Genomic DNA, 26,091 nt, shown 5'->3' on the forward strand with positions numbered 1-26,091 from the left:
AAAGCCTTGAAGCTTTAGCCCAATGGGAAGAAAGCAAAGAATGAAAGAATGACATCAGTCAACCTAAAAGGAATGACATCAGTCAACCTAAAAGGAAAACCACAGATTTTCTTTCCCGGTCAACATTCACACACGAATAATATTCAATTTCAAGTCTTTAGGAACAGTTTCAAAACCTGAATAATATTCAATTTCTTCGTAGATCTCAGTCAGTGTGAAAGCAAAAGGAAGAACAATTCAAAATCATGAGATGCTGAATTGTTCATTCAGAATATGAATGAAGAGACTATAAGCAGGCAAAAAGAAAAACATATATATAGAGCTGTGAGATTGCTCATTTTCCTCCATCATTCACAAGTAGAAGTGACAAAGGCTATAGAGAAGTAAAATAGAGAAGAAGGAGAGAGTTGCATATCCTTTTCTAGGAGAGATGACACCGGCTTCAAGCTATATGTTGGAAGCCGGTTTCATCTCTCTTAGAGAAGGAGCAATCTCTTTGGTACTGCTGAAAGTTGTGCCATCAAATGGTTGTTTCAGATCAGGTGGAGTGAATTTATTTTCTTAGAAACCAATGAGATCTATCTATTTAATTTGGTGTAAACTTAGGATTCGTTTGGGACAGTCTTTTTACTGCTTCTTAAAGTAGTTTTTTAGTTAAAAAAATAAAAAAATTTTGAACTAAAAAGTTACTTTAATAAGAAATAAAAAAGCCGTTCCAAGCGAACCCGTCATAAAACTGATCATTTTTTTAACCTCTTATAAAGACAAGAAACTTCAATTGATTTTTCAATTATTTGAATATGATCAATTTAGTCAAAGAGTATCATATTATTCCAACTTAGTTATTCGACTATACAAAATTGATATCAAATGATCCATCGAAAATAAATTGATGAAAATTGGGATACAAAATTGGTCCCAATTAGTTATTAGGGATCATTTGAGATTAAATTTTATAGTCAAGAAATTAAATTGGAGAAATATGACACTCTAAGATTAAAGTAGCTATATATGTATAGTCATGGACTATTTTGAGCTCCTTTTATTTATTTATTGATTATTTATTTATTTTTTAACTAAAAAATGAAATATAAGATATTTTTTGAACGGCTTTTACGATCTTTTGTGAGATGAAAAATAGTTGGTAAAAAAATAAATGTGGATTTAAATAAAGGATATCAGAGGTGAAGAACAATGCCCTGCACCTTTGAATGTTTGATTAATGCAGGTTTTGATTGATCTTAAAGTTCAAACTCCGATAATTATTTTTGTTTTGCAATGAAGGTAGCTATCTATTTCAACTAAAGAACTAAAATAAAAAATAAAAAATTACATGATCAATAATTAAGTTTAAATGATTATATGCCTAGTAATTATTTTTTGATATATATTTATTACGTCATCTACTTCAACCTTAATTCGACTCCGGTTGAACCATTAAATCATGAACCCCTCCTTCCAATTCGTTGTCTGGTCTGATTTTCACAACCTTGATTTTGACACCCTTACTTAGATCTGTTCAAGGTCAAAAGTTTTACAACATGAAGTCCAGAAGTAAGCTAGCCATGGAAGTCAACTACCAAAGACTAAGGCTTCGTTTCGGATGGCTTTCTAGTTGCTTTTAAAAGCAACTTTTTAATAAATTTTTTTTTTTAAATTTTGTAATAGAAAGTTGTTTTAAGAAGCAACTAAAAAGCAGGATCTTTTCTTCCTCCGCCTCCTACAAAAGGCGAGATTGGCAATGATCAACCACCAAGTCCTTCTGGCTTCCCACGTGCGGATCTTTTCTTCCTCTTGCATACTCTCCGGCGCCCTCAATCCTAGCGCCGCCATGTCCACCTCTGGTGCCGTCGTCCACCCGTCTGTCGCCGAGCAGAAGCATGCTCTTCGATCCAGAATCAAGAAAGAACTCCGGTCGCTTCCCGCCGACCAGCGAAGCAAAGAAGGTCTTCTTTTTAATCATTTATTTTGGTTCTTATGTTTCTTAGTTTTTTACCTCTCTTATTGTTGATGGACCGATGGTACATGGAGCCAAGTGATTGAAGAAAGGGACCTTAGTATTGAATCCATAAAACTGCTTGCATTTTGTTTACACAATATCCTTCTAAATTGGAATGATTTCAAATATGCAATCCTTTCTTATTGAGGCAAAATAATTGTTGGGTAGAAGTAAACCAAGCAACGAAACAAGCAATAAATAGAAAACTACAGCAAAAAGCAAAAAAACATTAGGATTTAACTTGGAAAAACCTGAAACTGGAAAAAAGCATGGAGCCACATCACACCAAAAAATACACTATGAAAATTGGGAGAAATAATATAGATCTCTCATCTCTCTCACTCTCTCCTTGTCTCTCTTCTCTAGCATTGTTCTTTCACATGAACAAATCAAGAGATTCACAACAACAACCAAGGGATGCAATCCTTAATGAAATACGAGAAAAAAAATTGTTATGTTCGCCTAGCAATGCTGTGATGCTCAATTCTCTGTCTCATATCTGTATGACAACGCCGCAACGCCAGGGTCTGGAGCGCAATAGCACCCACTAGCAGCATCGCCGCACTAAGCTTTGGAGCATCGCAGCGCTCCACTTTTTGTGTTTTTTCACCAAATTATACAGTGCCTGGCCGCTCGGGTACATAGCGTCATGGCGTTGTACGGAAAAAAAGGCCTTTCTATCATCACATGACTTGTTGCTTTGTTAGGCTTAGTTTACATGTTTATTATTATATGTGACTTTCTATTGTTATATTTTTGGTATTGTAGCTAGTTACCTATGGCTTGCAGCTATCATGCCCAAAATCCACTTAGATTCATGGATTTGATGGGCCAACTAAGATCACAAGTAGCACCATAGCCACCCAAGTCTCTCTTTAAATGAATGAAATCCTACAAAATTTCCTATTTGGGCAAACTGACCTTAAACGACATAGCCCATATGAATGAGCCTTAGTTGTTCGATGTTGAACCGGGACCCCTCTTAGTTATAGTTAGCTAGGATGGTCGATTTCTTGCCATACCAAGAGATTCAAAACCTAAACAATCACTTATTTAATTACTAAGTTCAAGGTTTTAATTGTGAATTTCAAAGTTTTGAGTATGACCAAAATTTAATCATCGGATGGATATGTTAATGTCTTGTATTACTTGAGTATTAGATGTTTAATTTTTTATCTTTTTTGTTCTCTGTTATTTTTGAGTAAACGGTGGCTTAGCACTTGATTGGATGTCAAAGAAGCGAGGCTCCAAAATTTTGAGTTGTGAGTTTATGATTGGACTATTAGAGATAAGCCCCAACTGACAGGGTATTTTAAGCTTAATTATTAGAGAATCTGTGGAGTTCTCATTAGTTAATTGATTTGTATTAATTAAATAAGCTTTCTATTTATCTATCCATTGGCAAAATTAATGCTCAATTGATGGTATCACTTAGCCATTAGATTTTTGGGTGGGACCTTACCACCATGGACCGCCCCTTTGTCAGAGCACATGAAATATTATGCATATTTTCTGCTCCATACACGACTGCTCCACTTGCATAAAGCTACGTCTAACCAACTGGCCACGTGTCATTATTTCATATGTGCTTGGAGTTATATATACTCCTTTTGTAATTTGACATATGAGAGGTTTTATAGTAATGAAAGGCGCTCTGGTTTTTGCTCTTGTATTTCTGCCTTCTTACTAATCTCTCTGTAGGTACAAGACTCTTTCATGATATCAGAGCCTCTCTCGAGAAGCTGAGTATTCGCATCTCTCATGGCAGAACAAGGCTCTGCTTCTTCATCATCTTCTCAGACCGCAGCTGCACAACAGCTGTCTTCGGTGTATGTAGTCATGGCAGATTTTACTGTTCCTTCTCCTCTTAAATTTCTTATGACAAACTTCAAACTGATTGATCCAAATCAGTTAACCAGTGACAACTATCCTATATGGAGATTGCAGATTTTTCTACTATTTTCAGCTAATGGCTTTGATGGCTACCTCACCGGACTCACTGCCAAGCCGGATGCATCTGTTGCTGAAACCAACCCTGCCGAATACAAGATGTGGAATCTAATAGAGCAAAATCTGGTTTCAGCTCTTCTCTCTACGATTTCTCCAGCCGTTTTACCCAATGTTTAAAATTGCGTATTCGGGTATTGAGGCGTTTTTCATTCGTGAGGCGAGGCATAAGCCTCAAGGGGTTTTGAGGCGTAAGCCTCAAAATCAAAATATTGCGTAAACATAAAATGATAAATTTTTTATATACTAATGAGTGAATAATATAAAATATAAAAAAGCATAAGATATTAAGTGAAATCAAAATATCCCAATAATAAGACAACATGAAATATAGTTTAACTCAAAATTCTATCTTTCCCAAATCTCAGTATTCTTTTCATTAACATATAATTCAAATTTCAAAAATAAATATCAATGACATATCACATAAGAACTCATAAGTCATCAGCTTTGTCATCACTAAGGGGTTCTTCATTTGAATCATCATTATGATGAACTGCTCTCTACCCTTCCTCCTCTCCTATAGAGTCCAATGTCGGGCATTTACTTCAAGATTTATGTAAGTTTTAATATATATAGCGTGAGGCGTAAGCCTTATGCCAGTGAGTCGAGGCGGGCCTCAACCAAGTTGAGGCACAAGCCTCATAAAAAAAACTTGAGGCGTAAGCATCGAGGCATTTTTTACTGGAATTGCGCAAAGGCGTTTTTTACTGTATTCCAGTCGCTCTTCATCTACATCCTGCGGACGGTCAAATTACAGAGGAAGCAGAGGATGTGGAGCTCCCTTCAGGCCAAATTCGAACAATCGTTCGTCTGTGACTAATCAAACACGTCCGACCTGTCAAATTTGTGGAAAATCTGGACATGTTGCAATAAACTGCTGGCATCGCTTTAACGCTGAGTATTACGCCTATTCTTCAGCTTCTGCATCAAAGGCTCTTCTGACTAGTAATTTACCCAATACAAGCAACGGATGGATTCTTGATTCTGGTGCTTCATCTCACCTTACACCAGATGCCTCCAATCTTCACTTTCCCATGCCTTACACCGGAACCGACACCATTTCGACGGCTAATGGTAACTCACTGCCTATACAACATTCGGGTCAGGGAATCCTTCCTCTTCCCGAATCAACCCGTAAGCTCAAACTAAGAAATCTACTTTATGTTCCCCTACTTTCACATAATCTCTTGTCCATTCACAAACTAACAAAAGATAATAACTGTTCTATTTCTTTTAATGCAAATGGCTTTCTTATTAAGGACTTACAGGACAATCATATCCTCATCCGTGGACACAGCCGTGATGGCATCTACTCCATCAACATTCCATTTGTCAACAATCAAAAAGCTCTTCATTCGCCCTCCTTCAATTCAACTATTTGGCATGCTAGGCTTGGACATCCAAATATCAGAACTCATCAACACTTAGCTAAATTAGTTACTTCTATATGTACTCCCAATTCTCATTTTGTTTGCAAATCATGTAATATGGCCAAGAGCTATAAACTATCCTTTTCTTCTTCTAGCTCTAATGTATCTAAACCTTTTATGTTAATACATTCCGATGTTTGGGGTCCAGCTCCTATATCGTCTATTAATGGTTTTCGTTACTATGTACTTTTTATAGATGACTATACTCACTACACTTGGCTCTTCTTAATGCAACACAAATCTGAAACTTTATCAAAATTTAAACAATTCTACAATCTTGTCTCAACTAAATTTGACTAAAAAATTAAAACACTTCGCTCTGATGGTGGTGGTGAATTCATCTGTCATGCATTTCGACAATTTCTCCTCTCTAACGGCATTACACACCAATTAAGTTGTCCCTACACTCCTGAACAAAATGGCATCGCCGAAAGAAAACATCGCCATCTCCTAGACACGATTAGAGCTCTTCTACTTGAAGCCTCTCTCCCACATCATTTCTGGGTTGAAGCCCTTCTCACCGCTACCTATCTTATTAATCGGTTACCCACCAAAGCCGCCAATCTCAGCATACCCTTTCAACTTCTGTACAAAACACCTCCAAATTATTCACATTTAAAAACTTTCAGTTGTCTATGCTTTCCATGGTTACAACCTCTTGCTTCGAATAAACTCTCTTCTCGCTCTCAAGAATGCATTTTTCTAGGATATTCCTCCTCTCATAAAGGTTATCGTTGCCTAAATCTTACTACAAATAAAATTCATATTTCCCGTCATGTTATTTTTCATAAACAAACCTTTCCATTCAACTCAGTCCCTCCTTCACCTTCTCCACATTCCTCCATTTCCTCATCAAATCCATATCTTCTCCTACCAGTTTCAACTATTGCTCCAAGTTCTCCAAACAGATTCATGTCCCATATTCCACCTGAACATTCTATATCTCAATCTGCTACTTCTCAATCTACTCCGGCTTCACCATCTCACACTTCACCCATCCAAATTTCCTCAGATCATATTCAACCTCCACCTCAGAATCCTATCTCTCTACACCCTATGCAAACTAGACTCAAAATGGGTATACATCGTCCAAAACCGATCTTTGACTTGTTTACTCAATCCACGTCTTCTATGCTTCCCAACACCTACATCAAGCCATTAAACATAAACATTGGCGTGATGCTATGTCAGAAGAGTTTCTTGCCTTGCAAAAACTGGGTACTTGGTCACTTGTTCCACAGCCATCTCATGCTAATGTCCTTGGCTGCCGCTAGATTTATAAGATTAAACAGTCACCTGATGGAAAAATTGAGAGATACAAAGCAAGATTGGTTGCTCAAGGTTTCACTCAAGAGTTTGGCATAAACTACAATGAGACCTTTAGTCCGGTGGTTAAGATTCCTACCATTCGAATTCTTCTTCTTGTTGCTCTCCACAGTGGCTGGTCAACTTTACAATTTGATATCTCGAATGCCTTCTTGCACGGTGATCTTCATGATGAAATTTATATGCAACAACCTTCCGGTTTTGCCGATAATCAACTTCCTCATTATGTATGCAAGTTACACAAGGCAATCTATGGCCTCAAACAAGCTCCAAGAGAATGGTACAACAAACTGACTGCATTTCTCATTGCATTTGGTTTTCATTTCAGCATGGCAGATCCTTCCTTACTTATTTATCTCAAAGATGAGATACAAATCTTTCTACTTATATATGTAGATGATTTACTTATTACGGGCAACAAATTTGTCGTTATTGACCGCCTCCTTCACCAGCTCCAACAGCAGTTTTCACTAAAACAATTGGGAGACATTTTTCCAATTTTCTCGGCCTGCAAGTCACCAAGACCTGTGAAGGATCCTTCTTACATCAAACGAAATATATGACAGATTTAATACAGGCAGCCGGTTTTCAGCATAGCAAATCCGTTCCTACTCCTATGACTTTAAAACCGTCCAGTTGTTCAAATGCTTATGCGCCTTATTCTGATCCGCATCACTTCAGGCGCCTAGCGGGTTCTCTCAATTATCTTACCATTACACGACCAGATATTGCCTACGCTACCAATCAAATCTGCCAAAATATGCATAATCCTACCATGGCAGACTATCTAGCTCTCAAGCGGCTGCTGCGTTATGTTCAAGGCACGATCAATTTTGGACTTCCTCTGCTGCCAGGTTCGCTACAGCTTACTACCTACTATGATGCCGATTGGGCAAGAGATTCTTCCGATAGGAAATCTATTACTGGTTTCTGCACTTTTCTGGGTAAACACCTGTTTCTTGGTGTGTAAAGAAACAACTTACTGTAGCTAAATCCTCCACGGAAGCCGAATATCGTGCGCTATGTTCTGCCACGACGGATGTCATTTGGCTTCGCCGACTTCTCTCTGATCTTCAGGTTCCTCAACATGGTCCAACTAGTATCTATTGTGACAACACTTCTGCCATGACTTTGGCTCATAATCTTGTCTTCCATGCCAGGACCAAGCATATTGAGATCGATTTTTACTTTATTCATCATCACATTGACACTAAAGCAGTGTCGATTTTTCACATCAATTCTCTTGATCAACCAGCCAATACACTTACTAAACCTCTCCAACCTTCTCGCTTCATAGAGTTGCGAAACAAATTGGGCATTTGCTCAACAAATGCACAATTTGAGGGGGACTATCAGAGCACATGAAATGTTATGCATATTCTCTGCTCCATACACGACTGCTCCACTTGTTTAAAGCTACGTATAACCAACTGGCCACGTGTCATTATTTCATATGTGCTTGGAGTTATATATACTCCTTCTGTAATTTGACATATGAGAGGTTTTACAGTAATGGAAGGCGCTCTGGTTTTTGCTCTTGTATTTCTGCCTTCTTACTAATCTCTCTGCAGGTACAAGACTCTTTCTCCCTTAACCTCGATTGGGTTTATGAATAGGTTTTGAAGGCCTATGGCATGATGACCCACTACCATTCCCTTGGTCAATTGGGACGGAGCCCATAGTGGTATCCAGCTAGTGCAAATCACCATACAATGGCTTGAGCGTGACAGTGAAGCAAAAAAGTACATTAGAGAACAATTATATAGCAGAAGGTCTTCAAATTAGTCCTGCATGCATAGAGATAATAATGGTGCTTATGGTATGTCCTTGCATTTGAGATACTTTTGATGATGAACATAGCATGCTGGCGGTATGGTTTAGAATTACACAATTAGAAACACGCCTTAGCCCAAGGTCCAGAAGAAATGTAATGAAATGTATGCCTCACATGCACTAGCTATAGCATAAGCTTCAATGGGAGTTAATTGCACTTCGAGCCTCACCTCAATACTATTTAGAAGAGCCATAAGCCTCTCTTTTATATGCTAGGTTCTTTAGAAAAAATTAAGTTATAAATCTAAAATATAAAACTAATTTATAAGCCAAGTTCATATTAAGAGAAGAAATCACTTGACAACTTTAAGGATGCACTATTAGTTTATATTATATACAACAACAAATTACAAGATAGATGTTTGAAGAAGTTTTGGAGGATGATGACAAAATGTTTGTTAGCAATGACTTGCAATCAAATGATGAATGATTTATGGAGGGCGAAAATGAAATTACTCTCACAATTATGAGAGGAAGATATCAATGTTGACTTCTTTGAAGAAGAAATAATAACAAATTTAAATCAATAAGAAAGTAACAAAAATATTAGTATAAACCTTCGTGTAATAGAAATTAGAATATTAGTATAAACCTTCGTGTAATAGAAATTAGAATAATTAATGTATTCATTATTTTAAAATTTAATTTATGTTCTTATTAGTTTTTATCAATTAAGGAAGAACAAGGAGATGGTTGAGACTGGAGATGATGAGGAAGATTGGGAGGATTTTGACACAATTGCGAATGATAGAGGAGAGAAAGTAATTAACTATAATGACGATTCTAATGAAAACTCTCAAAGTAATGAGAGTAAGTGCATCTTTTGAATTCATAAATTATGATCTTAGACTCTTTATTTATAATGAATTGAGGTTGAAAGAGACTTGCTATTTAGTTCTTGTAGCATTATATGATTTTTTATGATCTTAGTTTGGCTTTTTATGATCTCAATTAGATATTGATATGTTTCTTATTACTTTCATATTTTTTATTAGTTTAATAGTTTAATTATGAGGCTTACAACTCACCTCACAAAAAGAAACCCTCTATACTTGATTACACAATTTCAAACCTTAGCTGAAAGAGTGAGCCAAAGGTACATAGGGGTTGCAACAATTTTGATATAGTATCGAGGCTATTAAGCTGGTATTGTAGGTTTCTTGTAGTTTGTGAGTGCTTAGTTAACTTCATTGTTATTTTGTTTTATATTATAATATTTATTTATTTTCTCAATTATGCAAGTGCTGAAGGAGACTTGAATTAGTTATTGTGAACTTTGTTAAGGTAGAAGATTCCATCAAAAGTGATGGGTCTTGAGATGTTCTTAAACAAATAATGTCACATCCTATTTTGATCTCTCTCCACTCAACTATAAGGCATAGCAAAGGCGAAGAATCTAGGCAAACACATTTCCCACTCACATATCTCATGACTTGTCCTTTTAACTCAGGATCTAGTAAAAAAATTATCTGACTGGATCATTATAAAATATATCTCATTCTTTAATAGATTTATCATACTCATTCATATAGAAGCATGTGTAATTTAAATCACCAAAATATATTACAGATCTTCTTATACTTTTATAAAAAATTTATCATACTAGAAATCTTTAAGTTGCATTATGTACCTTTTTTTCTATTTTACTTCTTAAAATTGTATATCCATCCATAATATTAGGATACATGATAAGTTGAGTCACTTACTTATAGTCTCACATGTTCCTTTCCTTTTTAAAAAAAAAAATTGTTATCATAATATTTGATGAGCTAAACGCTAAGCATAATAAATAATTTTAATATAAGGTTCAAACATACGAGAGAGAAATAATAATATGCATGTTGTCCTTTTGAACTATTATGTGCATTTTTTTTATAGATAAAGCTAATTAAGTGTAATAATAAACTTTAAAGAAAGCGTTCTTTGATATTTAAATATATAAAAGATTGATTTTTGAGCAACGATCTTGAGTATTTATAAGAACATAAAATGCATCTGTTAAGTTTTAAATTGTCAAATGCACTTTACTTATCAATTACTTACAAAATTTTTATTTTCATGTTCATTATTACTCATTATTTTTTAAAAATTTCTTCTAATGCATTATAGACTTTTGGCATGTTTATATATGTTAAATCTCAACTGTCCCTTAGCCCTTGATTTCATGACCAGCTTGGGGATTCGTGGGAGGCTTATCTGTATCACGCTAATCTCCTTTTATATTTGGGTGGTTGATTAGGAAGGATTTTATTAAGACAATTATGCATGCTTCTATAGTTATTTGTTTCTTTATTTAGACATATTGTATAGATTTATAAATAGGGAATTTAACATGGTATCATAGCCTTCATTGCCGTTACCGAAATTATGAGTTTTTTTTTTTTAAACTTCTGTGCCTTCATAGTCGGACTTCCCTTCAAAAACAAAAGGGAGCATAGGAGGAGAGTGCTTCATCCCGCGGTCTCTGCGTTCAATCGAGAGAGACGAATGTCTCGTGCGTCTCGTTCGGAGGAGTCGAGTGTGAACCCCACGATCTTTACATTTGATCGAGAGAGACGATAATCTCCTGCGTATGGTTTGGAGGAGTCGAGTATGAACCCCATGATCTCTGCATTCGATTGTGTTTGATTGAGAGAGACAAATGTCTCGTGCGTCTCATATGGAGCAGTCAAGCGAGAATCCCACAGTCTCTGCGTTCGATCGAGAATGACGAACGTCTTGTGAACTCCTCCCGCGTGCTTATGACCAAATAGGATGCGAGAGGCGTGCAACCAAAAGTTTTTTGCATGTGTCTGGGAAGAACCGAGCGCTTGGATCAGTGGTCTTGTGTGCGCCTGCGATGGATCGAGAGCTTGCAGCCCTTATTGTCGTACATGCGACCTCTCTCATCCCCATATAGAACTTCTCGAGATACACAAAATTGAATTATACAAGATTATGAGGTTTGCGCTCGGCTTTGAACGATGTAAGTGTTTGCAACCACTAAGTCTCCATACTATTAAAAGGTGTGCAAATGTTACTTGATGATTTAATACTGGAGGATGGGGTCAAAGACATCAGAAATAAGCTGACATTTCTCCTCCATTAGATTTATAACAATTTTTGCTACTTATTGATAACGCTGAAAGTTTATTGTCAAGAATAGAACAACCTCCATCTACTTCAATGTTGATTGATGTTCAACCTATTATGAAGACATTGATTGCCAAGGATCTTCTGGGCTCTCAGTATGGATGTGAAAGTTTCTATTGCATCTTGTCTTAGTGAAATACAAGAATAACATCACCAAATGCTCCATATGATGATGCCATAATGAAGGGGATATTTGGGTTGATTATTGGAGCTTTCAAGCATCTGGATGAGATGTCAAGCCATTCATTTCCGAAGAGAGTTTAAATACTTGACACTTTTGCAAAGGTCCAATCCTGTGATTTGATGTTAGATTTTGATTGTGATGATTTGATATTGTAAATGTTCCAGCATTTCTTGAAGACAATAAGGTCAAATTATTCTGATACTCTCTTCTCCTCAATACATGTTATCATAGTTTGTCAACCTATCTCAAATAACATGACATTTTCTGAACATTTTTCAAATTATTATCATTATCATCGATATTAAATTTCTCAACATTGATACTGTTTACTATTATCAACTGATCTGTTTACTATTATCAACTTATCTGTTTACTATGCATCAAAGGTAACATGATATGTAATAATCAATCTCTTTGTGCGTGAATAAACATTATATTCTATCTAAAAATATGATGAATTGAGCTAATTAATATATTTTAGGTTCATTTAAAATTTTAAATCAGTGATTCAATGAAATGTAGTAGACTGGTTAATATGGTATGCTATGCGCAATTTGAAAAATATATACTTGTATGCACATAATTATTCAATGGATTATATAAATTAATAATAGTGTACCTAAGAATAATTTGCTCTTTATATTAGAGATTGAATATCTCACATGAATTATAGGATATTTTTTTGGATGAATTTCCTGATATTTATTGCCTCAACATCTTATTCTTTAATAAACAACTTTATAATAATAATTTCTCAAGTTAAGATAAAGTCATCAATTATCAAATCAAAGTTAAATCAATTAACTTAAGATAATATTTTAACCTCAAAATGATTTCTCATCATTTAAGCCTTTAACCTTATAACTTCGAATCTAAACTAAATTTGTAGAAGAAAATGCTAAAAATAATTCTTATTAAAAATGTTGATTTCTCCTCTTCCCCTTCTCTTCCTTTTTCCTCTTCTTATCTTCTTCCCTTTTTATTCCTCTCTTCTTCTTCCCTTTTTCTTCCTCTTCTCCTCCTCCTTTTCTTCTTTCCTTCTTCCCTTCTTTTTTTTCCTACTTTTTTTTTCATCTTTTTTTACTGTGCCGAGCCCCCCTAATCACAATTATCAAGCCTCCAGCTGCTGTTATGGAATTGGGATGGAAAAGATAAATAGGGATGGCTTCTTATAGCTAATTATATGCGTGTTTAAGCATTACATCTAACGAATTCTCCCCTACAGCTGTCCCTTAGTTTACTAGCAGTTGTAGGTCACTAATTGCTAATTTGCTACAATATATTAGTTAGGTGAACAGTCAAATTAAATATTATAAGAAATTTTATTAAAATTAAAAAATTAATCATAAAATGCTAATATTATTATTTATATATTTATACTTCTATATAGCAAAATAATCAAAATAAAATTTAGAATTTTATAAAAATAGTTTTGATAACTTTTTAGATATCCAAAAATTGAGGTATAATTTTTAGAAGAAATTTTCATCTCATCTTTTTAAAATTTTGGGTATTTGAAATAATGCTGGACACAGTCTTTGCATAATTCGTTAAGTTTGCCATTCGAAATTGTGTAGAGGCACGTGTCAAGTATGAGCTAACTGAAGCCAAAGTGGTAGATGCTATAATATTATTATTTTGAATTACACTATTATTTTTTCATTAGATGTTTTGTTTTGAATCCCAACTAGTTAAACATTGCCTTCCTTCTCTGGATGAGCAATCTCACTGATGTAGTCTTGAGATGAAAAACCAATTAATTTCTCTAACAAGCTCTGATTATGTGGAGGTCGTTTGAATATGGTCATGGGCCCTCTTGCTTGGTATTATGAAGTCCCGATGAAGCCTTATGAAAGGAGCTCGAGGGATGATTGTGCACTTGTTTTGCAACTCTATTGCATGATTCACAATGGAATGATTTCAAGGTTTTTGGAATATATTTTGGCATTATAAAGGTATCAAGTGGTTGCAGGTTTACAACCATACCCACTTTTACTTCATACTGTTAGGCACTTTTGAATGAACCATTAGCCTGAACAACGGTGAGGTTTCAAGGTATTAGAGTTATACTTGTGTCTTTACCTTATTCTACGATTTCTGCGATTTGGAATGTGGTGTCTTCTATTACCTGAACTCTAGACTGTCACTCGTACTTGGCTAGTCGACCCTCGTATCATCATCCATGTATTAGACTGAGTTTACCTTCCTCAAAGTTTGTTGGAGATTATAGTTGTGCATGCACCTTCTGTATTGCTAGAGCTATTAATATTCAACGCTCACACACTGGCTATCTAAACCTTACATCTTTAGCCAAGGATCATCCTCACAGAGGTCTATGATAGGAAATACTTGAGTTCGCAAGTAATCCTAATGGATTTACTTGAGTTCGCAAGCAGCCCTAGCAATAATTGGTTCAAACAACGAGAAAAAAATAAGAAATTTGGACAAATCAATCTAGAAACGATAGATTGCGATAGTGGAAATAAAGCAAAGCAAAACTCAAAGTAAGATACAATTGATCCTCAATTCGAGAGGAGGATCGTCTCTCCCAATATCTAGATTGTAGATCTAGACCTCAAGACACTAAGGAACTCTCCAAAAAAACAACTCAAATTATGCATGCCCTAATCCTAGCCTCTCATCCTCTTTAAATACATCCTTCATAATTAAAAGCTTCCTAATATAATTTTATTTCAAATTGCTCTCTTGCATGAATCGCCCCCCTCCTCTCTCTCTAGTTGCCGCCCAAGGAGGTGGGACCCACCCACTTAAGCAATGGGTTTAAGAGGAGGCGGCTTAGTCCGCCTCCTGTATGTCCGAACCGGCCCCTCCTGGGCTGGTTTAGGCTGATTCGTAACAGTCTATCATGTGCTTATAGTGGATATGTGGTGGTTTTTGTCATATGTGAAAACTGTTTTGAAGGCTTCACTAGCGGTGGTTTTGCCATGGTTGGAATGGTCTCATTGCTCTGACTCCACTTCTATAACAGGATTCCTGTTATTTAAGGCTTAGCACTAAAAGTAAATATTATGAAAGCTAAGTTGGTCTCAACTGCTTTTAGTTGGATTATTAATATATCCTTTGTTAAAAATAGAGAGCATCATTTAGCGTTTCTTCTGTTTTTACTTTTTTCTCTTTTTTAAAATTGAGCACCAGAGAGAAGCTAAGGAGGTCTCAGCTGCTTTTAGTTGGATTATTAATATATCCTTAAAAATAGAGAGCAACATTTAGCGTTTCTTCTGTTTTTACTTTTTTCTCTTTTTGAAAATTGAGTACCAGAGAATAAATCTCACAAACATATGCATATGCTAGTCCTCAAACTTAGAATATCTTGGATTGCAATTAGTGGCATAGCTAGGATTTCTTTAGTGTGGGGCCAAAAATTGTCAATTTTAAAAATATCATAATTTTTTTTATATATATATATATATATATATATATATCCTCGTTAAAAATATTTTATAATGAACTTTAAATAAATAAATAAATAGAAGAGATACATTTTATTTATATAATAATATATTTCAAAATAAAACTATGCAATCTTAATATATTTATGGTTTTGTATGAATCAACTGACTCATTATAGTGCCCGGGTTTAGCCATGATTAAATCCAATGTGCTGCTTCTTGGTCTAATACCTCGAGTCCTGAGACCACTATGAGGTTGAATGGTTGTAATATCTGCAAGTAATTTGAATGATTGTTTATGGTAATTTTGCATAACTCAAAGTTAACTTATTCTTAAATAATAAGCTTAATTTACGCATGCTACAGTATTTACCCATGCAATGCCTCATAGTCATACTCTTGTTGGCCAATGGTTATATATGGGCTTCAGTAAAAAAACGTGAATGATTTGATGGCCCATCACTGAATTTTTATTGCACTTAAACTCTTCCGTGCTCTAATTTAACAAATTCATCAAGTAACCACCAATTATGAATTTCTAAGATATTCTAATTGCAGTTAATTATTCAGTAGAAAGGTCTTTTCTATGTTGAGTTGGAGATTGCTCGTTGTTTTCAAACTACTTTCTTGGAACATACGAAAATTTTCTTGTGGCAATATGCAGGAATTTGAAAAACTTAAGCTTTCGGCACTTGTCATGTTTCACAGATACGGAAATTCAGAACTTCGTACTGAATTCTCCATGGTTCAAGTCTGCTAAGAGGTTATGTGCTTATATAAGCTGTGATGCGCTGAGGGAGGTTGATACAACAAGAATTTTGTCAGAAATTCTGAAGAATAAAACTCCTTATGTGCTTGATCACTCAGGTATTTATCACTTTACAAACAGCGCAAGGTTAACACGAAATGGTTTTATAAATGATGGTGATGATATTTCTTTACCGTTCATTAAATTTGAATTTTTATAAATCCATTTTGCACCGCATTGGCAATTCTTGGAGAAATAATGGGCAAAAAATGCATATAAGGCTAGCCCCTAGTAGTTGAGCTAAAAACAATTTTATAATTGTGATTAGAAATCTAAAAAATATTTTCACAAGCCCTGAATTGGAATTACCGTCATTGCAAAGGGGGCTGAATCTGTTTGCAATCACTAGCGGATATCTATGTTTATTTTTTGAGAGTGGTTGCAGTTGAGGAATCTTTGCTTCACATCCCTCTCCCTATCAAGTGATGGAATCAGATTAGCCCCTCTGGCCTGAGTTGAGAACATGCAATCAAGAGTTACATACTTTTCAAAATATTAAAGAGCACATCCCATTTGTATCGGAGCTGATATCATAGGCATGCTTTACACGTAATAAACTAAAAGAAAACAAAATATTCTAATAAAAATCATATAAATTGATCACCACTTTCTATACTTCCGACAAGAGTATTCTCTTAAATTTCTATCACTCAAGAGATTACAAATTTTAAGAATTTTTAAGTTCATTTGATAATCAATTAGATTCCACAAAATTTTCTAAGTGGATGGTTCCATTGCATAATAAGAGACCTTTGATCTGTAAGTGTAGAGTCTTGCAAATGCTTTGGAATTAAGTACATGATCGTTGATGGTATCATTTATGTATATTTGTTAGTTTTGACTAGTGAAATACATGGCTAGATGATGGTGATCTACTAGTTTATACTTGGCGCAAATGTCAAGCAAATAAATGACTTAACCAATATGATTTTAGTTTCATCTGCTTGGTAGTTAGTTTATATAATAATTTTCAAATGTAGATACTTTAAGCATGATTATGATGATTTCTTTCAAGAAGAGGATGTGTTCTCTAGTAATTTGATTTTGTGGTGTTAGGTTAGCTTTTGTAGTTTGGCATGACTTCTGGCTAGCTCAGTTTTTGGTTGTTATCAGATTCAAGTATTATAATATGTTCACTACTTTGGATTATGCAGTTAAATCTTCTATTTGATATGGTTGGCTAGCGGTTTTCTTTTCATGGATGGAGGCATATTTTTGTTTTCGTGGTACAAGAGAAGTTGGCCTTGGATAAGCTTGCTATCAGTCACCTTGTTTTCCTTCTTGATTGATCTATTTTTATAACATGTAGTTCACCTCCAAGGGGTTTCTATTGCTGAATGCTATATTCCATATTGCAAATAGTGGTCTTCTATTTTTAAGATGCCGTCGTTGGTTTGGATAGTTTGAATTGGGGTTCTGTTGCAACATTTATCCATGAAAAATCGATTTTTGAATTTTAGTTTAACTGAACCTGAATTGGGCTAATTTTTTTGTTGAACATATCTACTGGCTTAGGGGATGATGAACCTTTAAATAATTATTTTGAGGCATTTTTTTCTATAATTTTGGCTTGAATAAAATCTCTTCAAATTTTTAATTTTGAGATTGCTATGAGATGTGTGATTCTTTCGGTTGTGATACATATGCAACTATAACTATCTTATTATAGTAGAATTCATCTCTTTATAGTGGCGTGAGGCTTGATTTTTCTCTATTTTGGCAATTTTATTACTTGTAGCTAGTGATTGTTGACCTCTAACCAACCAACCCAGTCGGCTCCCACTACCCCCACTCATGCATGATCTTGCAATTGCCACACTCCCGACACAAAACTCCCTCACATGGTAGGAATCTCTCCCACTCGCTCATTTGAACTCTTAGTCATCAGATTCTCTCAGTCACAAGCATAAAGAAGCCCACCAAACTTCCTCCCGTGTTCGATCAATCCCGCAAGTAGGGCCTCCGACTGAACCCCACTATGGCGTCCGTCTACAACATCTCCCGACCGCAAGAGCCCCCCTCCAGCTAAACCTATTGCACGCGACTCTCACTTCCGACTACGATCCCACATGCCACTCTCCCTCTTTTGCATGTAATAGTCGTGATTGTCCCAGCCCCATCTAATAGCTCTTCAGAGATTGCCTTGATTGAGAACCAGTGTCGTGCTCGTCCGACCCGACTTCCCTTAGGCTGATATAATCTTTTGCATCCATCCTGTTTGATCAATTCATCCAAGCCTGTCTACTTTAGTTCAGTAATTAAAATAGACTTCTATTTTTTTTATTACCTAAATATTATAATAAAGAAACTATGAGTATTGAAGAACTGAAGACTAATTCTGGGGTTGATCCCTTCTCCGAAGTCATTAATCGTCAATTTTGATATGATGATCGGACATGAAAGGGTGAGTGCCCTACCCAACCTCCACTTGCAGGGAGGGGGTGTCAAAAGGCTGCCGAAATTTCGAGAAAATGCCAAAATTTAAAATTTTCCTGACATACGCCAAATTAGAAGCCATAAAGACCAATTTGTGGTTGATTCTTCTCTCGAAGCTCTCGACTGTCAAATTCTATCCAGACGGGCGGGTTTGAAAGGGCAAGTGCCCTCCCGACCTCCTCTCAAGGGGAGTGGGTGTTAGAAAGCTGCCAAAATCGTCTTGGGAGGCTACAGAACTTAAAATTTTAGAGCTTTATTAATTAATTAACTATTTAACTAGTCTATTTAAAATAAAAAAAAATTATTAACTGATTTATTAATTAATTCAATAAAAAATGAAATTTCTAACAAATTAAATAATTGATTAATCAATAAACTAGTTAATTTAATAATAAAATTTAAATCTTTAACTTAATTGAACTAATTAATTTGAGCAAGGGAACTTTTAATTAATAATATACATTAATTAATCAATTAAAAATTTTAATTAACCAACTGATTAACTAATTAAATAACTCATCATTTATTTAAACAAATTAATAATTAATATAATTAACTAAATAACTAACCAATTTAAAATCTAATCAATTTTAATTAATATTAAAACTAAATTTAACAATTTTAATGATAAATCAAATTAAAATTAAGTAACATAAAGATATTTTAAATTTAAAATTTAAATTAATGAGCTAAGCAGTTAATTTTAAATTAAAATTTAAACTTTAGTTTTATTTAATTAATAAACGAATTAATAAATAAAAATTAATTCAAAATTTAATGAAATGCATTAAAAAAATTGAACAATGTTCACACCAACTAAGGTCCAAACTCTTAAAATTAAAAAAAATACCAAACTCATAAAAAGCTCAAAAAATTCCTAACAAATCTAAACCCAACTCATGGTAAGCTCCAGCTCCTGGCTCCTGGCTCCCCTAGCCATGAACACCTGCAAACAAGTAAACAAAAGTCACTATAGGATGATAAACAAAAGTAGTAATATAGGCAGAACCAAGTTTTAAAATTGCGCAATTGGGTATTGAGGCGTTTTTCCGTTCATGAGGCGAGGCGTAAGCCTCAAGGTGTTTTAAGGTGTAAGTCTCAAAATCTAAAAATTGTGTGAAGTAAAAAAATAAAAGTTAAAAGTGAATTTTTATATAATACTTAAGTAATATGTTAAAGGATAACATATTAACTTTCTATTGAATCATGAAATAACAAATTTATATACACATGAAACAAAAAAATTACACAAAATGTAAAGTGGTAAGTAATAAATTATGTGAAATTGAATTAAAATCCAAATATTACATGAGAAAAATAACATAAAATTTATGAATTGCATAAATGTATCATATAACATAAAGTTTAGCTATAAATTTCTTCTTTCTCAGTTCCCTATTCATTTACATTTAATTGCTAAAGAAAGTTAAAATAATTGACAATAACTCAGAAATAATATGTACTATCATTACTAAGGGGATTTTTATTTGAGTAGTCATAACAAGTTGGCCTCTCCCTTGACTTATCCTATAGGGCTAAGGGGATTTTTATTTGAGTAATCATAACAAGTTGGCCTCTCCCTTGACTTATCCTATAGTGCCCAATATCTCCCATTCAACTTATTTATTTATTTCAGTCATCTTTCTCTTTCATAAATGATTGTCATCAATATAAATTAAGATTAATACTTAAATTTTTAGAGGAGATGGTGATGGTGTGCGGATTTCAAGTGATCTCCGGCCATGACTACGATGGTGGTGTCTATGGCGAAGGCAGTAGGCTGGAGGTCGAGGCAGTTGAGAGGAAGTTGTTGCAGCTTTGGAGCGCAAGAGGGCATGATTTTTTTTAAAGCTTTTGTATAGGATTTAGCTAAGTTTTAAATAAAAAACATACATAAATAAAGCGATGTGTATGTCTCATGCCAACGAGGCGAGGCGCGCCTCAACCAAGATTAGGCGTAAGCCTCATAAAAAAAGCTCGAGGCATTTTTCACTGAAATTGCATTGAGGCAGGCCTGTAGGCTACTTTTTGCGTGCATTACGAAGTCCCTGCTCGTGCTGACAGGTGAATTATAGCATTGTAAGTTGATTGATATTGCCAGTAAGCAGGCTAATATGTTTGATATGAACCCCTTGATCTCACATGTAAACTAATTATTGTGAGTACTATGAATTTCCTACTTCTACTCACTGGTGAATTGTAGACTTGTTGTGTCATTCCACTCCCATGTTTCCTTCGATGGGTTATAGTCCGCCTTACACATCTGTCTATGCTTGTAGACAACTTATCACATTCACCATTGAGTTCCTTGCCCTTGCTCATAGGAGAATTGTTCAGTCCGCCATGAGTTCCCTGTTTATGCCCATAGGCAAGGTGTCACTTTCAATGTAAAGGCCCTATACATGCTTGTAGGCGATATATGTGTTCTTGTAGGTTGATTGATATTGCTTGTAGGCAGGCTATACTCACTACAACTCTCCTGTTTTTTTATTGTAAGCAGGCTATATTCATTACAAATCTCGCATCTTTGCCCATAAGCATGCTACTGTGTTCATTGCAATTTCTCAACATATGCCCCTAGGAGAACTATCAAACTCATTGCATGTCCACTATTATTATCCGTAGGTGGATTATTGCGCACTGCAAGTACCCAATTTTTTCAGTTGTAGGCAAGCTATAACATTCATTATAAGCCCTTGTTAACGCTCGTAGGCAAATAATTACATTGCAAGGTTCCTATTTTTACTTGTAGATAGGCTGTATATTATAAGTTTTTCATTCATGCTTGTAGACAAGTTACTGGATGTTGCAAGTCCCTTGCTCATCCCTTTAATTTTATGAATTTTATTTAATTATAAGTTAACTTAAATGTTCATTTAGGTGTGGTTCCCTGTTAGTTCATTTAAATCTTCTTTTTTGTTGCATTTTTAACTGTATGTTACTTTTTAAAGTTTCTAATTCTAGTCATTATTCAGATGTAATTTTGACTGCCTCCCAGCGTCTCCCCCACGTGAGGAGAGTTTTGGAGAGCTAGGCTTTCCCACCATGGTACGAAAAATGTGTATGATAGGTGTCAGGTGACATCGTTGTCGATATCTTCAATCTATCACGCTACAAAAAGCATGTATGTGTATTCGAAGTACCAGCTTGAAAGCTTGTAAATTTTCCCACAAGATAGAACCACGTACACAAGTACTTAGGAGTGTCCTTGTCACGCTACAAAAAGTGCGTACAAGGCCCACCCGCTTTGCTGCTAACATTGCCTTCAAACTTACTTCTGTTGTGCTTCGAAAAGCACGTACAGAGGGTTGCACATTACATCGTAAATGTCGACAATGGGATTTGAGGAGTTTTTTAAAGTTCAGCGAGCTTTATACCTTTGCGAGCAAGAGGCAGCGACAACAACAGTGTTGATAAATTGAAACACAACTAATCTCTCTTTTTTTAATCTCTCTCCCTTTTTTTTTGCTTTGCTGACTTTCTATTTTTTTTAACTGATAACAATAATATAATACTACTAGTAAAGAGAGGGAAATAATATCTGTTAGAGGGAAAATAGGGCAAATAGAGGGCTGGTTTGAGTTAATGGAGTTGGGTTGGGTTGTGTGGATGTAGATAAGGAGAAGAAATGGGCTCGTGTAGAGGGAAAGAAGAGACGGAGAGAGCTACTACTGTGGATTTAGTGGATGTAGGTAGAAGTGTTGGGTTGTTGGTTGTATATTGCAAAGGAAACAATTGAGGGATTTTCCGGTTGACTTTGTCAGCGCAAAGTCCTTTGTTAGTTAAGATGGACTCAAATATGTCCCCTTAGAGAAACATTCACCCCAAGTCTACAAGGTACCCTTGGACGAAGCAACCCATGGCTGCCGATAAGGATCCTTCGGTCAAGTTACGTCGACTACCTCTTCTGACTAAGTAGACTAGGGATCATGATGACTTGGGATAGATGGAACCATGGGATCTTGTTCGGGTTCATCATCATTCCCCCACTACCTGCTTTATGTACACAGTGATAAGATTTCAATTTTCAATGTTTAATTCTGTTGCTACTATACGTTGGATACTATGTATCTGTTCAACGACTAGCCTTAATCGAAAGTTTTCTCTCATTATCGGGAGGGGTAATTAATTATAGTTGTTTGTGCCTATAAGAAACTAGAACTCAGATCATAAAGTCCTTTCAAAATGAGGGCGAAATCTCTAGGTATTGTCTTATCTAAAGTCAAATATGTCTTCTGAAAATTTACCTCGTAACTTAAACTCATTAAAACTCTCCTGAACAACATGAAAAAGAAAAGGGTCATAAAGAGGCCGGGGAGGAAATTTTTGGAGCCCACAATGAATTGAACTCTCATGCAAATTATTGTATTTTTTGCATCTCAATTTGCCTGCCATCGTTGCCTCAAAATTCCTGCTGATTTTGCATTTTCGCTCGTGCAAGGACCCATGCAATATTACAACAATTTTGTGTATTTTCAACATTAAGGACGATACGATGAGGTCCGTTTGGGAACGAATGTCATTCGGGCGACGTTGTGCAACATGACTTTCGTAGACCATTTATTTCGACCGCCATCACTCAATTCATTTGCAAGGGGCTCCCCTTAGATAAATTTAATGCTCTGATTGCTTCGGCGCAGTCTATTTGATGATCAGAGATCATTTGGGTAGTTTTATGCTGCGTTCTGCTCGCCAACAATCGTGATCATCATCATTTTATGATCGGGTTACTTACAAGTGACTCTTCTTTGCTGAATTCTATCGGTGCAATCCGTTTTATAATCAAACAATGTTTGAGTAGCTTTGAAAGCGATTGGGGCATCTCGATGCTCGTTACTAGTGACATGTCCACTAGTCGCCTCCCCTGCTGCACTCTATTGGATTTGATGCGTATATAGAGGTCAATAATGTAGCTAACCCGACGTAGTTGGAGAAAGTCTTGATGTTGTTGTTGGAAATTTTATTACTTGTCTATTTATTTTATGTAATTTATTATTAGTTAGTTTAGTGCTCTTAATTTTGATAAAATTTGATACGTTGTAGCTAGGATTTATAAATTTTTCATTTGCTTGTTGATTTTATTTGTTTACAAAATTTTATTGAAATTCTTCAGTATTTAATATCATTTCATTATCAATTGACTTAATGACTACTATTATGTGTTTTTATTTAAAGAAAGTGAGCTAATGGATTAATTGATATATTGTGACTCATGAATTCTTAGTTTGCTTTTGTATAAAATTATGTTGTATATCATATTAGTTGTATTAGGAAATCCTAATTCTTAGCCATTCGACATCACTACAACAACAACAGCATTAAACCTTTGTCCCACTACGTGGGGTCGGCTACATGAATATTTTTTCTCCATTATGTCCTGTTAAAAGTCAAATTTTCATTTAAATCTAATAAAGAAAGATCATTTATAATATTTTCTAACCAAGTATTTTTAGATCTATATCTACCTTTCTTAACATAAGTCAAATCTAATACCTCAACTTTCCTAATCGGGTCATCGGAAGGCCTCCGTTTAATGTGACCAAACCATCTAAGATGACGCTCTCTGATCTTATCTTCCACTGGAGCTACTCCAACCTTTTCACTTATATGTTCATTTCGTATCCTATCTCTAAGGATAAAGCTACTCATCCGCCTAAGCATCCTCATCTATGCAAGACTTATTATGCTTCTCTTTTAATGGTCAACATTCGGCACCATAAAGCATTGCAGGTCTCACCACCATTCGACAACACCAAAACTAGGATTTTAAAAGCTTTCTATATGTTATTTTATCGAACTTTAATTTTTCATATGTGTTAGGGTTGTTAAAATTATTACATAAATTGATAGAACTCGATCTGCAATAATTTTCATGTTATAGGTTATAATCAACAGTGTGATCTTGAGTTTGTTTTGCTATTATTATTTTTTTTTGTGCCCATTGTTTTTGGACTTTATGTTCCTCAAGGCTGGCTTAGGCCTTAAAAATATGCCATTATTTGTCCTAAAAAATTTATAAATTCAGAACTTACGAACTAAACCTAGCTTGTACGTCCAAATTTCTGTCCAAGCCTTAACATGACTACAATGCTTCAGAAAAAGTCCAGTGTTCAGGTCTCTACAATCCATACCAAATTGTTTCGTTGCTTGAAAGGAAGCCGATAGTGGGGATGTGAAGGACCACAATACTTCAGAAAAGGGTATATGGATGGAATCCGTAGACAACTATGTCAAATCAAGAAACATAAGGCTACTAGATGTAGTGAAACAAATATACGTTGATTTCAAAATGTTCATTTATTTCAAAGTTGATTGCATTCTTTATCTTTTCAGCACATTCTATATTGAATCCTCTTGCATTAGAAGATGTTAGAGGCTCTGTTTGTGGTCGATATTGTGATGGAATTTGAAAGGTAGACTAATGAATGTGGCATGAGTTGTATTTATTGTAAAATGAAAATGGCTGATCATTGTTTTTAGAACTTTACTAACTAAAACATCTTTTGCTAAATGGCTGATCATTGTTTTTAGAACTTTACTAACTAAAACATCTTTTGCTCCAACATGCAGCAAAGTATAGGACATTTTCCATCCACAAAATTCTTGAATTTTTGGCAGTAATTTAGGCTTGGTTTGGGATGGCTTTCTTACCGCTTTTTAAAGCAGCTTTTTCTAGTTAAAAAATTTTAATTTTTGAACTAAAAAGCTACTTTAAGAAGCAAAAAGAAAGCCGTCTCAAACGAATGCGTTTTGTCAACATTTTTTTCATGGAAAATTTGGAAAATTAACATCTTTCATCGAACTTTCAAGTCAAGACCATCACACACAGATGAGGAAAAAGCTGTATGTCCCTCGAGTTGAAGACAAGAATAGTAATATGAGGATGCTACACATCTCAACGACTGAAGATCTGGTAGTGAGTTCGATGAATATATTTGAACCATCTCCAACAGATGCTAGTGGAAATCATCGTGAGGATGGTAATTTTCTTTTGCAGTTCAATTTTTTCATAAATGGCTGGAGCAAATAGCTGATAGATTCTTAAACATAGATATTTGATTTTGCTTTTACAGCTATGCTGGCAAGCGAGCCGGTTGATATTTTTCTTTTACCTGGTAATGACTTGTCTATGAAAAGCTGGTTTGATATTGGCAGATTTTTAATTATCTTTTATTATTCTTTTTCAGGTGTTGCCTTCGACAGGCAGGGACATCGTCTTGGCCGTGGTGGCGGGTGAGTTTAGAATTTTCATTATCTCACATTGAAGTAAATTTCACAGAATCATGAAATTCTGTTTTAAATCACTTGGATGGAACCAATTGAACTATGCTTCATTATTCCTCTGTTTGTAGAGATGAGCTTTCTCTTTCATAGAAGAGGATCAAAATCTTCCACCAATTTTAATTTCGATGACATTACATCATAAAAATACTATTTTTAACATCATTAAATCTAGTACAAAATTTTTTTGAGATCATTAGATCTTCAGTTAGATGCATTCATGTGATGATATGTGAAGATGA

At 35.1% G+C, this 26,091-nt stretch overlaps 1 protein-coding gene across 1 annotated transcript; it reads left to right on the forward strand.

Moving 5' to 3' along the window:
* Positions 1-1,708: 1,708 nt before the first annotated feature.
* On the forward strand, positions 1,709-25,801 carry LOC110109527 (5-formyltetrahydrofolate cyclo-ligase, mitochondrial; the record flags this gene model as incomplete). The annotated part of the gene is given in 6 exon segments (XM_028701062.1): positions 1,709-1,946; positions 16,033-16,191; positions 20,269-20,401; positions 25,379-25,548; positions 25,642-25,683; positions 25,756-25,801. Coding segments are annotated over 6 exon segments (755 nt in total), but the record flags the coding sequence as incomplete, so codon positions are not given.
* Between the last annotated feature and the right edge of the window lie 290 nt (positions 25,802-26,091).

The sequence above is a fragment of the Dendrobium catenatum genome, unplaced genomic scaffold (genome assembly GCF_001605985.2).
Source record: "Dendrobium catenatum unplaced genomic scaffold, ASM160598v2 fragScaff_scaffold_1636, whole genome shotgun sequence".
Taxonomy (NCBI): domain Eukaryota; kingdom Viridiplantae; phylum Streptophyta; class Magnoliopsida; order Asparagales; family Orchidaceae; genus Dendrobium; species Dendrobium catenatum.